At 41.4% G+C, this 17137-nt stretch overlaps 1 protein-coding gene across 1 annotated transcript; it reads right to left on the bottom strand.

The window, feature by feature from the left end:
* Window positions 1-306: 306 nt before the first annotated feature.
* On the bottom strand, window positions 307-13791 carry gabrg1 (gamma-aminobutyric acid type A receptor subunit gamma1). Its single transcript, XM_070445142.1, has 9 exons — window positions 13461-13791; window positions 10798-10965; window positions 10031-10094; window positions 9264-9484; window positions 8878-8960; window positions 8187-8324; window positions 7910-8062; window positions 7566-7765; window positions 307-4116 (listed from the first exon to the last, which is right to left on the bottom strand). Exons 1-9 carry the CDS (start codon window positions 13559-13561, stop codon window positions 3838-3840), a joined length of 1407 nt encoding a protein of 468 aa, XP_070301243.1. The 5' UTR covers window positions 13562-13791; the 3' UTR covers window positions 307-3837.
* Window positions 13792-17137: the final 3346 nt, after the last annotated feature.

The raw sequence follows: 17137 nt of genomic DNA, 5'->3' as shown, positions 1-17137 counted from the left end.
ATGATTACGGATAATCCAGAATAAATGATGAATGATGATGAGTGAGAAAGTTACAGAGGGTCAAACCTATTATATTCTTATTTACAATAAAAGTGACTCCAAAATGACACAATGCATTATTTACCATTCATTTATATTGGGCACAAAATAATCTGAAACAACCAAAACAAACTGCAAATGCATCCAACAAGTTTGTAGAGTCACAAGCTTGATGTAGTTGGACCAAATACTAAGTATAAAGTATAAATACTAATCTCAAGGGTGTCAGTAATTTCAGACACCCCTGTACATGCACATTAGTCAGAATGCATTTCAGATCAATTTTATTTCCAAAACCAATATTGAAGGAAATGTACTTCAAGAGGAAGATACTTGTGTTTTTTTCAGGCACTGTTTTATTATCTCACAGTGTATTGAGTTCGTTTTCACATAACAACACAGAAACATTTGGAAGGAATGGCGCATTGTACAAAGGTGAAAGACAGGATTAAATATGCCTATGTTTAAACGGTATACAGAGAGGATGTCAATGACAAAACATCAATGACATAATGGATTTCCATGTCCGTCAGTGTTATAGAGAACAAACACAAACAATATGCATGTTAACACAGTATTAACATATTAATGTCTTTGAGGCTGTCATCATGGAAAAAATATAGCATATATATACATTTTTTAATTTTAAAATACAATAAGGACAATGCAACAATAGTATGTTATAGCTGGGAGGTAAATTACGTTTTCGAGACCCAAAAGGAGGGGAATCATCTGATCTCATCTAATCTCCTCACCTTTCCACTGCATTCACTTCTTATTGATACAGTGCTCTGAACAATATTGCTGCTGTGCGTCACCTCACTTGTGGTGTATGAGCTTAGTTACAACATTACAATACAAAGTGCCTTAAAAGCTGGTGAAAAAGCACTATATAAATGCAATCCATTCTTGTAGTGTAATAATAATTTTCTCTTCACATCAGTAAACAAGTAAACACATATCACATTTAAAGCTTTATAGCCAGAGTTAACATGTTCAGCAAGCATCATATCTACAAATGTATTTTGTAAAATGGAGGATAACAAGGAGTATGACATTATCAAAGATATTCAACACTATTATATGGCTATAAACGAGGCTCAGAAGGTTTATCTCCATCATTTACTCCTCTTGTTGACTTTCATTGACTGAATTTCCAATTTTACCATGTTTCTATACAGTACAGCTGCAGTTTCAAAGGAGTTGTGATAAATTAATGAGAGAGAATCCTACAAGAGTCAGCATAAAAAGCGTAATTTCTTTGTGATTGAACTACTCCCATCTTCACTGCATGTAATGACAACACACTATAACCAACTTGCCTCACCTATATTATCTTTACAGTAAATCAAAGAATTGTTTGTTCTTGTAATTGGACCAGATGTGGGCAAACTCTATGGGGTAACCTTGCATATGTAAATGAACTAAAATTAAAACTAAAGTCATGTTTCCCTCATTAATCACTGGACTTTCAGCCTACATGGTCTCTCAGCTCGACAATACACCTAACATTGGGATATAATCACAATGTGGTGTTGAAAGAAACACTCATAAACTAATAAACAAACTACGTTGTTAATCAAATTTGTATGGTCCATTTCAGGCTTGGTTATTCATTCTTCTTGACTTTTTCTCTTAAGTATCGCCCAAACATGGAGGTTCTGTGAATCACATTGATCTTGAATGTAACATTAAACACACTTATGCTACAAAGTCATTATCAACAGTTTCTTTGGTTTTATGTGGAATAAAGCACTATAAGAGTTTTGCTCTATTTATCAAAAAAGTAGTAACCCTTCTCGCTGTTATTAGTAAAGATATTCATGTCTGCCATTGCTTCAGCTAAAATATGCTTTGAAGATTATATCCACAGCTACATTTTATAAAGTGTAAGTACTGCGCCCTTGTCAAGCAAAATAAGTCAAGGGTTTGGGAGCTGCATGAATATTATTCAGGTAGTCTATGTTGTATAAATATGGTTTAAATTAGTCTAATATGTCTTTATTAAGTATGCATCGCTAATCAGATCTGATACAATTGCAGCACAATGCGCCTCTGGTTATAAACCTAGAGGAGTGATGGAAAGCTATGTTCTAGTTTCAATGTAGCCAAATGAAAAGTAGATTTTCTTTTCTTGCTTTTTTTGCTGCTTTTATATATGATAATGATGAAGGCTATTTACAGCTGCCAATTTGGGGTAATCACATCAAGAAGGAGATATAATGTGTATTATTAGAATATAATAATATGAAAATACATGCTATTAATTTCTTGCTTTATTGACTTTGTGTCAATACAGGAGCTAAGCCTAAATAATGCCTAATGATTATTTCAAACCTCAAATCATGAACTGCCTCAATAAGTATGGAAATAAATTGTGTTGAATCATCTCTGGTGGAAATGTTGTATTCATTTTGCTTACAGTAAAAGTGTGGCGCAGAAAACATGACGTCAGATATAATTATTGAAGGGGGAAATGTAGGCCTACTTATTTTTTTCGCATAGGCACACTTTATTTTATGTATATTTATATATTCAAATAGATTTTGCAATTTTAAGTTACAGGTTACAAAACCAGGCTGTTGTAAAACACAACCTTTGTGTATCAATTAAGCAATAAGGCATGCGAATTATCGTGTGAATAGTTTTCGACGAAGGGCTGTTCTAAGGCCCAACGTGGAGCGGCGGGCCGGGGAAACAGCCATCAGGAGGGTGTTATTTAAGATTATTCCCAGGTTCGAGGGCCTTATTACTTTTATTTAAAAAATGTTGAAGAGAAATTACGTTTTAATTAAAAACCTTATTTGAATTATTAAATTTGTTTTATTTCATCCTTCCACCAGAGGATATAGTCCAGGCAATAGCCAATTGTTAGTTCTGAGATTCTGAAGTTGCTAGACAAACGAGCTGGTCGCCCATTTCAAACGTTCTAAGCTAAAAAAGGTTGCCATGCAGTCTAGTTACTAGTAAAGTTAACACACAATCACCTAAAGCAGCTGAAATGACAGCAAACTTTTTGCATTTCCGTTTGTTTTACCTTTGTATCTTTTGCCATTTTTTTTTTATATATCAATTACAATGATCCTAATAAATGAATGTGCCTAGCTCAGAAAAGCTGTCTGACTCATCACGTTCATTCTCTCTATGGCACGGTGCAGATCGCAAAATAAACTACAACATTGTTGCACAGGTCGGAGAGGCAGGCAGCAAGGTTTAGAGTCTAGACAAACCCTAACTGTTACAAACCAAATGCTAGCCTAGTAGCTTGGGGAAAAAATTTCTACATACTTTTTCCCAGGGGAGTTTATACATTTTTATAAATTGCCTGGCTGGACTGTGGGACAGTGGATGCGCATTGATAATTCAAATTAAACTGTTAACAGGCATTTCCCAGGGATTGTGATGAATAACTCCCTGCTTTCAACCAACTAGCATCTAGCATCCAAACAACCCGTTTTATAAAATTCCTTAAATCCATAGAGGTTAGGAACCAAACATCATGCAATTGCTGGTGGGTATGACCCAGAGTCTCGCCCTGTTCTGACCCTGCTGCCTTCATCTGTGAGCCATCACCTAGAAAAATAGTACAGATACAAACATAGGGAGCTGTTCAAATATTGGTGAGAAGAAGCAATTTTACCCATTCATACCCTGGCTTTAAATTGCAAAGCAGCACACCCACCCCCCTTCCATCTTATCCTCAACAGTGCCAAGACTAGCAAGTAAAGAGAGTAAACAAATAGTTTGACCTGTTTTCTCTGAAGTAAAAGGCTATTGCTCCTCTTTGCTAGACTAGATTTATAAGTACAGATACCCAATCCAGTAGACCAGGTTGAAAAGGCCGAAGGCGGTGGGGAAGAATATTCGTGAGTAGGAATCGATCTTTGAAACTCGGACATGCATCCGGTTTTCGCGCCATGCTCCGGAGCGACAGTCGTCGAAGCAGCAGAAGAAGCTGGTGCAGTCCTTCCCATCCAGACACTCGTAGGCGTAATCGTCCTCGTCTTGGTAGGGGGCGATGTTATTCATCTGGAGCAGTGACGTCCCTGGCCTAATGTTCACCAAGCTGCTGGATTTCTGTAGGTAAATATTACAATTGGGGTTGAGTTATTCATATCTTTCTGGGAATACACTTCAAGATTGGATTTTTATTTACCATTCACTTTAAGTTGTATGGTGCCTTCGGAAAGTATTCAGACACCTTGACTTTTTCCACATTTTGTTATGTTACAGCCTTATTCTAAAATTAATTAAATCGTTTTCCCCCCCTCATCAATCTACACACAATACCCACAATGACAAAGCAAAAACAGTGTTTTAGAAATGTTTGCTAATTTAACGGAAATATCACATTTACAAAAGTATTCAGACCCTTTACTCAGTACTTTGTTGAAGCACCTCTGGCAGCGATTACAGAACTGAGTCTTCTTGGGTATAACGCTATACGCTTGGCACACCTGTATTTGGGGAGTTTCTCCCATTCATCTCTACAGATCGTCTCAAGCTTTGTCAGGTTGGATGGGGAGTGTTGCTGCACAGCTATTTTGAGGTCTCTCAAGAAATGTTCAATCAGGTTCAAGTCCAGGCTCTTGCTGGGCCACTCAAGGACATTCAGAGACTTGTCCCGAAGTCACTCATGCATTGTCTTTGCTGTGTGCTTAGGGTTGTTGTCCTGTTGGATGGTGAACCTTCACCCCAGTCTGAGGTCCTGAGCACTCTGGAGCAGGTTTTCATCAAGGATCTCTCTGTAATTTGCTCCGTTCATCTTTCCCTCATTCCTGACTAGTCTCCCAGTCCCTGCCGCTGAAAAACATCCCCACTGCACCCGTAGGATTGGTGCCAGGTTTCCTCCAGATGTGACGCTTGGCATTCAGACCAAAGAGTTCAATCTTGGTTTCCTCAGACCAGATAATCTTGTTTCCCCTGGTCTGAGAGTACTTTAGGTGCCTTTTGGCAAACTCTAAGCGGGCTGTCATGTGCCTTTTACTGAAGAGTGGCTTCCGTCTGGCCACTCTATTATGAAGAACTCTATTATGAAGAAATTATTGGTGGAGTGCTGCAGCGATGATTGTCCTTCTGGAAGGTTCTCCCATCTCCACAGAGGAACTCTAGAGCTCTGTCAGAGTGACCATCGGGTTCTTAGTCACCTACCTGACCAAGGCCCTTCTTGCTCAGTTTGGCCGGGCGGCCAGCTCTAGGAAGAGTCTTGGTGGTTCCAAACTTCTTCCATTTATGAATGATGGAGGCCACTGTGTTCTTGGGGACCTTCAATGCTGCAGAAATGTTTCAGATCTGTGCCTTGACACAATCCTGTTTCATAGCTCTACGGACAATTCCTTCGACCTCGTGGCTTGTTTTTTTGCTCTGACATGCACTATCACCTGTGGGACCTTATGTAGACAGGTGTGTGCCTTTCCAAATCATATCAAATTAAATTTTATTGGTCACATACACATGGTTAGCAGATGTTAATGCGAGTGTAGCGATACGCTTGTGCTTCTAGTTCCGACCATGCAGTAATATCTAACAAGTTATCTAACAATTTCACAACTACCTTTTACACACAAGTGTAAAGGAATGAATAAGAATATGTACATATAAATATATGGATGAGTGATGGCCGTGCTGCATAGGCAAGATGCAGTAGATGGTATAGAGTACAGTATATACATATGAGATGAGTAATGTAGGGTATGTAAACATTATATAAAGTGGCATTGTTTAAAGTGACTAGTGATACATTTATTACATCCAATTTTTAATTATTAAAGTGGCTAGAGATTTGAGGCAATATGTTGGCAGCAGCCACTCAATGTTAGTGATGGCTGTTTAACAGTCTGATGGCCTTGAGATAGAAGCTGTTTTTCAGTCTCTCGGTCCCAGCTTTGATGCACCTGTACTGACCTCGCCTTCTGGATGATAGCGGGGTGAACAGGCAGTGGCTTGGGTGGTTTATGTCCTTGATGATCTTTTTGGCCTTCCTGTGACATCGGGTGGTGTAGGTGTCCTGGAGGGCAGGTAGTTTGCCCCCGGTGATGCATTGTGCAGACCTCACTACCCACTGGAGAGCCTTACGGTTGTGGGCGGTGCAGTTGCCGTACCAGGTGGTGATACAGCCCGACAGGATGCTCTCAATTGTGCATCTGTAAAAGTTTGTGAGTGTTTTCGGTGACAAGCCAAATTTCTTCAGCCTCCTGAGGTTGAAGAGGCCTGTTGCGCCTTGTTTTCAACACCCTGTCTGTGTGGGTGGACCATTTCAGTTTGTCCGTGATGTGTACGCCGAGGAACTTAAAACTTGGTGGTTCCAAATCATGTCCAATCAATTGAATTTACCACAGGTGGACACCAATCAAGTTGTAGAAACATCTCAAGGATGATCAATGGAAACAGGATGCACCTGAGGTCAACTTCGAGTCTCATAGCAAAGTGTCTGAATACTTATGTAAATAAGGTATTTCTGTTTTTTATTTTTTATAAATTTGCAACAATTTCTAACAACATGTTTTCACTTTGTTATTATGGGGTATTGTGTGTAGATTACTGAGGAAATTGTTTTATTTAATCAATTTTAGAATAAGGCTGTAACGTAACAAAATGTGGGGGGAAAAGTCAAGGGGTCTGAATACTTTCCGAAGGCACTGTAGCTGACAACACTTGTGTGGTGAGCGTTATCCCACATATTGGATGCCATTTGTGGTGAATGAGAGATGAAGATCATAGATGTATATTATAAAGGCAATATATCACATTCAAATTCATCACGGTGGCTGTGGGAATATGCTAGGAAGAGCAGAGTTGTTCAGCCATATTTAGTCAATAAAAAGGCATACAGTCTCTCCTCGGTAGGAAATTGGCATAGGCCTTTTTCACTGCATTTCATGCAGTTTGCTATTTGTAAGAGACGACGTTGCCATTTGTATGTAGCTTACAGGGATTTCCTTTTCTCTGCTCAATGTCACTGCTTCTCAGTCCCAGTTGGAAGGATGCGTGGCCGGTTACAGCGATGACTTATGCCCTCTCTGCACTCCCACTCCTCTGCTGAGTGTGTGTTTACTCTCCCACAGGAAACTATTCTCACAAAGTCTTTAAAACCTGGATAAATAGGATTACAGACTAAGGAAATCTACCATAATGAAAACAAAATAAGGCCTCGAGTTATAGGCAGCATTGTTACTAACAACTAACGAATTTGACCTTGGAAATGGCAGTGTTAAAGTTAATTATGTTAATGTTCATGTCAGAGAACGGAGCTACTGCAGCTTCCTTTCTTCCTCCATTTGTGTAGCTGATGTATGCAGATTGACTCATTGTCAAGGTTATATGCTGTTATGCACTATTTCATAGTTGATTACTAAGTAATGGTATGTGAGTGTTCACACAACTCATTGAAATCTCCTATTTACATTGCTGTAATTTGATTACTTGCCTTGATTTTAAAACTGTACAAATAGTATATTCCCATAAAAAAATTTACATCTTCAAATTAAATAGCAGAAGCTACTGGGACGCAACAGTGGTGTCACTACCTGTGGTTTTTTGTCCGTATCCTTCTTGCTCTGCCTGTTGCTGGTGAAGTAGTGTAGAGTCCCATATTCCATCAGAGCAGCAAACGTGAAGATGAAGCAGACAGACACAAACAGGTCCATAGCTGTCACATAGGATACCTTGGGAAGCGACTTCCTGGAGATGGTGCTCAGCGTTGTCATGGTAAGCACCGTGGTGATTCCTGCACAGGAAGTCACAAAGCCAGTTTAATGATTTCGCTGGTTGAGCTGACTTTGTGTGTTCACCTAACTGACACTAGCCATTAGAAAAGCAGTTTTTTGTACGTTATAGAGGGGTGTAAGGAACTACTGAGGTTTAATCATACCTAAAGAGGTTCTGGCAGGGACAGCATCTTTATTGATCCAGAAAGAGACCCATGACAGCACCACAATCATGCTGCAGGGGATGTACGTCTGAATAGTGAAGTAGCCCATTCGCCGACTCAGGTCAAAAAAGATTGTCAAGATGACATATTCACCTAGACATTCAAAAGAGAATCATACACACATATAAAAGAAGTGAAAATGTTTTGCATAATTTTGTAAAACTTAAAAACCAGAGGTAAGAGTGCAGTTTCTAAAAGGATGCATGTCATCCATTACCTGACTGTGTATGCGCCACATCTGATGTGTTTCGTAAACCGACGAACGCAAACTGGTAGAGTCTCCAGTACCTTTGGTCGGCCACTTCCACAGAACGCTTTTGCCAACGGTACAGAATCTCATTTTTAGGATAGCCATCTAGAAGGGTGCACGGTTGAACACACACAAACACACACATGTAAAATTAGGAACCGCTCAATGTCCAGCCTTGTAGATTCCACAATCCAGAACACAACAGTGCATCTCAGTACACCACAGGGGCATACTATATGGCCAAGCAGGGGAGCATTCAGGATGGTACACATCTTTCCTCTAACCATGGGATGCCCTTCCAGTTTACACTGTAGCGCTCGACAGGGTGTGTGGGGGTTAAGATCATGACAACGAGACATGAGAAGCTGAAGCACAATGCAGGACGGATGGAGAATGACACAGACAGAGCATGAATCAGTTTGGGGGCGCTGCATAATTCATTAGTCTGTCAGAGAATGGTACTTTGTGACCTCCTTTCTCCCCCGGTGGAGCAGATGATAGATCATACAGGCTGAAGGGACAGCCTCAAGCAGATGGGCTTGTGTGGGGCTAGGGCTCAGCTCCTAATGCTGGCCCGCTCTGACGCCCTCTCTGGGCTGGCTACTGAAGCTGAAGTCGAAATGACGGATCAAAACGGGGAGAGTGTTTAAACACCTACAGCTCGAAAACTCCAGCGGACACGAGTGCTCGTCCATAGGAAAGTTATGCAGCTTAAGGTAGCATTCCGCATTAATAGTCAACCTGACAAAAACAGAATTGTGACAGAGAAAAGTTAATGATGTGTTACATTGATTTTGTAATGTGTTTTTTTCCCCAAACAGGCTTGATCGTAACAATTACAAACAAAGTGTTTCCCTCTCTTTTATTTAAACAAATGCTAGGGAAAAATAACAATGGCTTCAAGATCATGCTTCGACAAATAGCGGGTGCCTAAAAGAGGGCTACAAGACAAAAGTACAGATGCACAAACTAGAGCTGCACATACCACGAGTACTAAACACAGAGTCCTGGAAAAACAAAGAATGGCAGCCGTCATCCTCCTACCTCAGCGTGTACATCACTCTCCCATTGTTCCACAGTCGCAGCAGACGGTTCGGAGTGGTGATCCAGTGGGCGTCAGACTTTCTAGAATTCCGGAAGAAGGTGTCAGGAATCCAGATCTTTCCCACCATGTTACTGTTGAGCATCAGGACTTTCATGGAGCTGTTGAACTTAAGGCGACTGTCATACCACGTCTGGGCAAAGAAGATGTCTATGGTGTACTCCTGAAACAAGATGGACACATGGGTTAACCTTGCCATGAAACAGTTATTGTACGCCAGTGTATTGTGCCACTGCCATGATTATGTTCTGGGCATTGTATTAGATTGTTGCTCTCCTGTTTTCCTTCTGTTTCAACAAAGAGCATCAATGTAGTACATGACAAGACAGGACTTACCATGTTTCTTTTTTATATACAGTACCAGTCAAAAGTTTGAACACATGTACTCATTCAATGGTTTTTCTTTATTTTTACTATTTTCTACATTGTAGAATAATAGCGAAGACATCAAAACTATGAAATAACACATATGGAATCATGTAGTAACCAGAGAAGTGTTACACAAATCAAAATATCTTTGAGATTCTTCAAAGTAGCCCCCCTTTGCCATGATGAACCACATTCTTAACCTGGAATGAGTAGGTGTGTCCAAACTTTTGACTGGTACTGTATTTTTTTTTAAAAGTATTTTGTATGTTTATTGGATAAAGACATGTGCTCCAGAGGCAGCGGCTAAGACAGCTAGACCACCCCAGGCCACCAGACTCACCATGTTAATAGGATCGACTGGTCCGATGCTGTTGACATACACCGCTGTCTCAATCACTGTGGGCCTTACTGAAACAAAAAACACAACACCTTTCACCTTTATGAATGTAACCTATCTCTACAGTATAGCCTACCAGGGGCTCTCAAATAATGCAAGTATGTACGAGGTGAAAGAAAGAACCACATTCTTACTGCTTCCATGCTGCTATACACAGTAGGCTATACAGTCCACAATCTCAAACTAACCAAACAACTTTAGGCTACTATGCTTAGAAGTAGAATAATAATTTTTTCGCAAACCATTTGTATCCTCCGTCAGTGTACACAACAATCGAATAAACTGAACTCAGTTGCATTCTATCCACTGTGTGTAATAAATCTGCTTAAAAATATATTCACATTGGCCTGCACACAGCACAGTTACGTCATTGCTTTGGAGGGATATTTTAGGAAGGAGTAATAAACAGGCATTGGGCTGTGTCCTGATTTTGAGATATGCATGCAGACACAACTTATTCTACAATTATAAACACTCTGAAAATGACTGGTAAGTGCTAAACAATGCTGAGTAAGTTAATGATGATCTATCACAAGCTTACATAATTAATGGGGAACTAAAATGTTTAAAACAGATTCCCACTGGCTGCTGTAGAACTACCCCACTGGGTACAGATGTCAATTCAACGTCTATTCTACGTTGGTTCAATGTCTTTTCAATGAAATGACATTGAAACAAAGTTGATTCAACCAGTGTGAGCACAATGGGACTTGCCTCCAATGTCAGGTCGGAGTTTGTTGTCATAGCCCTGCAGCAATCTATTTAAGATCAAGGTGACATCGCTCTCATAGACCTTAGGCGATAAAACCCAGGTCTTATTTATGGGGACGTCTTCATAGTCCTCATCCTCCTTTGTACTGGGCCCAAATGACGCCACACTGCGAAGAGAGGAGAGAGAGAAAATTATTCAGAGGGAGGGAGGGAGGGAGAGAGAGATATATATAGAGAGAGACAGTTTGGTTCTGCAGATGGAACACTGGAATGACTACTAAGCAATCCATTAAGGCAGGTGTTTTGGCAGAAGAGCTGGATAAGAATCTGGGGTAGAGTGGGGCTAAAGGTTGAGGGTTTACAAGACACACACTTACTGGAATTCAGACCAGTGTCATTAAGGCACGTTATAGGGGAAAAGGTGTCAGTCTGTCCAGATGTACAGCTTCTCTAAAAATGATTTTTTTTGATAAACAAGGCCAAAGACCACACTTTGAAGCTTACAGTAGAGTCTTGGGTTTGATTCAGGGAGAAGCTATAGAGGTAGATCTGGGAATTGTACATCCCATTCCATCCGCCCTGTAACTGTGCCACTGTATCTGGCAGTCACAAATGAGCAAGTGCTCCGGTAATACCAAGCCCAGCTACTGTTGTTTCGTGTTAATTAACATGTATCCAATACCGTTAAGAGACCTGAGGACTTGGCACCTCGCCCAGGCCATTCAGCAGTCCCTCCCAGATGCTAATGCACAACTGCCTTTAAACAGAATCGATATGGCCAGACCCACTTGTTCAGTGCCACTGAATCTGTAATCTCTACAACAATGGTTCACAATCCCAATAACACTGAGTATCCATACCCCGCAATGTTAAACAACCTAAAAGCACTAAATGTCCATAACCCTACTCTACTGATAGTCCATTAGAAGCAAGTGGGCCCTTTTAGATGATAAGAGGTGGCTGAGAGTTAGTAAAGGCAACTTGAGCTAACTCTCAATAAATTCTATCATATAATACATAATTTAAATCTGTCAAATAATGACTTTGAATTTTTAATGGATTTATACCACATATTTTTTTTTGTAAACTCACAAATATATCACAACACTACAATTAAGCAAATTGTATGGAAGCATATTATTGAGGGCTGCAAGAATGTTGTGGTGATCAAGAATTGGTGACCAAGACACTGTAGTGTCACAACCAAGGCACAGGTCTAGGATCAGCTTAATCTACCCCAGTGGTCCTGGGTTACTGGTTGTGTAAACTTTTATTCAAGCCCAGCACTAACACACCTTCAACTATTCAAATGCTCATCGAAACCTTCACCAGTTGAATTGTGCTGCTGGCCTGGAACAGGACCAGGGTTGGTGACAACTGCTACAGGCCTATTGATTGATCTATTGATTGGAGCCACCTTAACAGAACTGTAACACCCAGAACTGATCCTAGACCAGCACTTGGTACTACCCCTCTAGCTGGCTGCCAGAAGAGATGATGAAAGCGGGGCTGGATGCTCATGGAAAGCCAAGGGATCAGTAAGTCGGTGGTCAGGGTCTTTGTATTGGAAAACAGTGAGTGAGTTGAGTCAATATAGCTCACTACTATTGGGCACAACGGAAAACCCCAACCCTCAGCATGAAGCATGAAGGACTAATATACTGTGCTGATCAAAGCCATGCAATTCTGATGTAAACTATATTGTAGGGGCAGAACCAATCTACTACAAGGTGACAGATAAGTTTATGACAAAAATATGTCTGAAGGTTCATGGTGGTTATCAATACAAGGAACAGAGCCAACTGTAGTGACATAGCCTAATAGTCATTCATTCTAACTTCACAGCTAACTTTTTTTTTACCTTGATTTTGTAATTAGTTTATGGCCCACGGATATATATTGGTCAATTTGTGGTATTAGTCAATTCAATTTAAGGTTCAAACTCATAAATCATATATCTTGCTCTTGAAGTGACAGCTGATATTGCCATGAAGACTCAGATTAAGGTCCTTTTTGCCGCATAGGCCTATGTGAAATCTGCTCTATAGGCAAGAATATAGCCAACATGAAACTTATTAAGCAAAATGTACAGTATCTAACATTTTATACGCTAAGCTTAATCATTATATTTTTGGAAGTGTTGGCAGGAGGTGGGAATTATGGTGCCGAGGCTTAGAATACCTAATGTTTGCTGCTTGAAAAATATTTCTGAACGAGTATTGCGCGATTCGTTTAGAATGAAAACGATAATCTGCAGTAGCCTTGGTTTTGCTCAAGGTTGTCCCTCTGATTTAATTGACATTGCCCGCTGAAATTACGGAATAGTATATACTCCCTACAGGCTATAGTCAAGGGTAGGCTATTACACTTGGCATTCTTTACGCTAAACAAATTAGGCTACACTAGGTTTTGCAGTTATATGCGTCTAACATAACAATATTGTAAGACATTTTATAGATTTTGTCGGGATTGTGTTGACAACCGCGCACGAATCCGGCACAATGCTACGGGTAGCAGCTAATCAACACATTCAGTATGATCTTCAACCCCTTTTACCCTTATTTAGTACCATAAACGGACGTCTTGTCGCCTACTGCCCTAATTCAGAACCACCGAAAGCTCATCGGTCATTCATATCACCACTAGTCCAGTGCAAACTTACCAGACTCCGAGAAGAGCTAGCAACAGCCACGCATTCATCGCTTTGCCTTTGACATGTTGCAGCAGAAGCTTGGCACATATTGCGGAAATCCCACAGTTCATTTTCAACAAAACACACAAAAATATCGGAACTAGGTCTAGAAAATAAACGCGATGTCTCCCTCTTTGTTATTCAGAAGGAATAGGTATGGTTACAGATGTTTCCGAATTTGAGTGATGCATACATTATCTTTATGGTGTTGTGCTCCAGTAAGGTGGGCGAGGATAGGGTAGACAGACCTATAATATGACTTGAGAGAGCCTGCGTACTCTTTGTCGGAAGAAAAATGCTTCAGCGAGTGCTGCACCAGTGGGTTTTTTTACGCTCATCTTGCATCTCTAACCTGCTGACACGGCCGTATATACTATATAGCCTATACTGTTCTGCAGTAGATTAACATTTATCAAAAATGTTATTTGTTTTGGATTTTAAAAAATTACAACATAATCTGAATCTATGCTTCAAAATTTCCATAAGCACACCTGGATATAGTGACTAGCGATGCTATATCTTTCAATATTCCCACAGTTCAACCAATTGAACAACTGTCCCTCAACATTCCCGCAAACACAGAACCCAACCTATATAATTATGTTATCACAAACCAACCTATGGAGAATGAATAACTCATTGACTGTAAATTTTTATTTATTTATTTTATTTAACCTTTATTTAACCAGGTAGGCAAATTGAGAACACGTTCTCATTTACAATTGCGACCTGGCCAAGATAAGGAGATAAGTGTTCCAGTTTCAGAGATTTTTGTAGTTCGTTCAGTCATTGGCAGCAGAGAACTGGAAGGAGAGGCGTCCAAAGGAAGAATTGGTTTTGGGGGTGACTAGAGAGATATACCTTGCTGGAGCGCGTGCTACAGGTAGGTGCTGCTATGGTGACCAGCGAGCTGAGATAAGGGGGGACTTTACCTAGCAGGGTCTTGTAGATGACCTGGAACCAGTGGGTTTGGCGACGAAGTTGAAGCGAGGGCCAGCCAACGAGAGTGTACAGGGTCGCAGTGGTGGGTAGTATATGGGTCTTGGTGACAAAACGGATGGCACTGTGATAGACTGCATCCAATTTATTGAGTAGGGTTTTGGAGGCTATTTTGTAAATGACATCACCGAAGTCGAGGATTGGTAGGATGGTCAGTTTTACAAGGTATGTTTGGCAGCATGAGTAAAGGATGCTTTGTTGCGGAAATAGGAGCCAATTCTAGATTTGACTTTGGATTGGAGATGTTTGATGTGACTCTGGAAGGAGAGTTTACAGTCTAACCAGACACCTAGGTATTTGTAGTTGTCCACATATTCTAAGTCAGAGCGCGTCCAGAGTAGTGATGTTGGACAGGCGGGCAGGTGCAGGCAGCGATCGGTTGAAGAGCATGCATTTAGTTTTACTTGTATTTAAGAGCAATTGGAGGCCACGGAAGGAGAGTTGTATGGCATTGAAGCTCGCCTGGAGGTTGTTAACACAGTGTCAAAAGAAGGGCCAGAAGTATACAGAATAGTGTCGTCTGCGTAGAGGTGGATCAGAGAATCACACAAGCAAGAGCGACATCATTGATGTATACAGAGAAGAGAGTCGGTCCAAGAATTGAACCCTGTGGCACCCCCATAGAGACTGCCAGAGGCCCGGACAACAGACCCTCCGATTTGACACACTGAACTCGATCAGAGAAGTAGTTGGTGAACCACGCGAGGCCAATCATTGAGAGAAACCAAGGCTGTCGGAGTCTGCCGATGAGGATGTGGTGATTGACAGAGTCAAAAGCCTTGGCCAGGTCAATGAATACGGCTGCACAGTATTGTTTCCTATCGGAATGGCGGTTAAGATATCGTTATGACCTTGGAGCGTTGGCTAGGTGCACCCATGACCAGCTCTGAAACCAGATTGCAATAGCGGAGAAGGTATGGGTGGGATTCGAAATGGTCGGTAATCTGTTTGTTGACTTGGCTTTTCGAAGACCTTAGAAAGGCAGGGTAGGATAGATATAGGTCTGTAGCTGTTAGGGTCAAGAGTGTCCCCCCCTTGAAGAGGGGGATAACCGCAGCTGCTTCCAATCTTTGGGAATCTCAGATGACACGAAAGAGGGTTGAAGAGGCTAGTAATAGGGGTGGCCACAATTTCAGCAGATAGTTTTAGAAAGAAAGGCGTCCAGATTATCTAGCCCGGCTGATTTGTAAGGGTCCAGATTTTGCAGCTCTTTTAGAACATCAGCTGACTGTATTTGGGAGAAAGAGAAAATGGGGAAGGCTTGGGCGAGTAGCAAAGAGGTTTGGAGGGCAGTGCTGTTGTCCGGGGGTAGGGGTAGCCAGGTGGAAAGCATGGCCAGCCGTTAGAAAAATGCTTATTGAAAATTCTCAATTATAGTGGGTTTGTCGGTGGTGACAGTGTTTCCTATCTTCAGAGCGGTTGGAAGCTGGGAGGAGGTGTTTCTTATTCTCATGGACTTTACGTGTCCCAGACTTTTTTGAATTTGTGTTGCAGGAAGCAAATTTCTGCTTCAAAAAGCTAGCCTTGGCTGTGTTCTAACTGCCTGTGTATATTGGTTTCTGGCTTCCCTGAAAAGTTGCATATCACGGGGGCTGTTCGATGCTAATGCAGAACGCCATAGGATGTTTTCTGTTGGTTAAGGGCAGTCAGGTCAGGAGAGAACCAAGGGCTATATCTGTTTCTGGTTCTAAATTTCTGAATGGGGCATGCTTATTCAAAGATGGTGAGGAAGGCATTTTTAAAAAATGTCCAGCATCCTCTCTGACGTGATGAGATCAAATATCCTTCCAGGATACCCCGGCCAGGTCGATTAGAAAGGCCTGCTCGCTGAAGTGTTCTAGGGAGCGTTTGACAGTGAATGAGTGGAGGTCGTTTGACCGCTGACCCATTACGGATGCAGGCAATTGAGCGAGTGATCGCTGAGATCTTTGGTTGAAAACAGCAGAGGTGTATTTGGAGGGCAAGTTAGTTAGGATGATATCTATGAGGGTACCCGTGTTTACGGAATTGGGGTGGTACCTGGTAGGTTCATTGATGATTGTGTGAGATTGGAGGGCATCAAGCTTAGATTGTAGGGTGGCTGGGGTGTTGAGCATGTTCAAATTTAGGTCGCCTAGCAGCACGAGCTCTGAAGATAGATGGGGGGCAATCAGTTCACATATAGTGTCCAGAGCACAGCTGGGGCAGAGGGTGGTCTATAGCAGGCGGCAACGGTGAGAGACTTGTTTTTAGAGAGGTGGATTTTTAAAAGTAGAAGTTCAAATTGTTTGGGAACAGACCTGGATAGTAAAACAGAACTCTGCAGGCAATCTTTGCAGTAGATTGCAACACCGCCCCTTTGGCCGTTCTATCTTGTCTGAAAATCTTGTAATTGGGGATGAAAATGTCTGAATTTTTGGTGGTCTTTCTAAGCCAGGATTCAGACACGGCTAAAACATCCGGGTTGGCAGAGTGTGCTAAAGCAGTGAACAAAACAAACTTAGGGAGGAGGCTTCTAATGTTAACATGCATGAAGCCAAGGCTATTACGGTTACAGAAGTCATCAAAAAGAGCGCCAGGGGAATAGGAGTGGAGCTAGGTACTGCAGGGCTGGATTCACCTCTACATCACCAGAGGAACAGAGGAGGAGTAGGATAAGGGTACGGCTA

The sequence above is a fragment of the Salvelinus sp. IW2-2015 genome, linkage group LG9 (genome assembly GCF_002910315.2).
Source record: "Salvelinus sp. IW2-2015 linkage group LG9, ASM291031v2, whole genome shotgun sequence".
Lineage (NCBI taxonomy): Eukaryota > Metazoa > Chordata > Actinopteri > Salmoniformes > Salmonidae > Salvelinus > Salvelinus sp. IW2-2015.
Note: the sequence above shows the minus strand (reverse complement) of the source record. Positions and strands in the feature narration are given on the sequence as shown.

Excerpts from the sequence above, each read along its gene's own strand:
- gabrg1 (XM_070445142.1), bottom strand. The coding sequence starts at position 13,561 with ATGAACTGTGGGATTTCCGCAATATGTGCCAAGCTTCTGCTGCAACAT. Across the intron at positions 8,325-8,877 it reads TCCGCTGGAGTTTTCGAGCT|ATGGCTATCCTAAAAATGAG; the intron begins GTAGGTGTTTAA and ends GCACCCTTCTAG. Across the intron at positions 4,117-7,565 it reads ATACGGACAAAAAACCACAG|AAATCCAGCAGCTTGGTGAA; the intron begins GTAGTGACACCA and ends ATTTACCTACAG.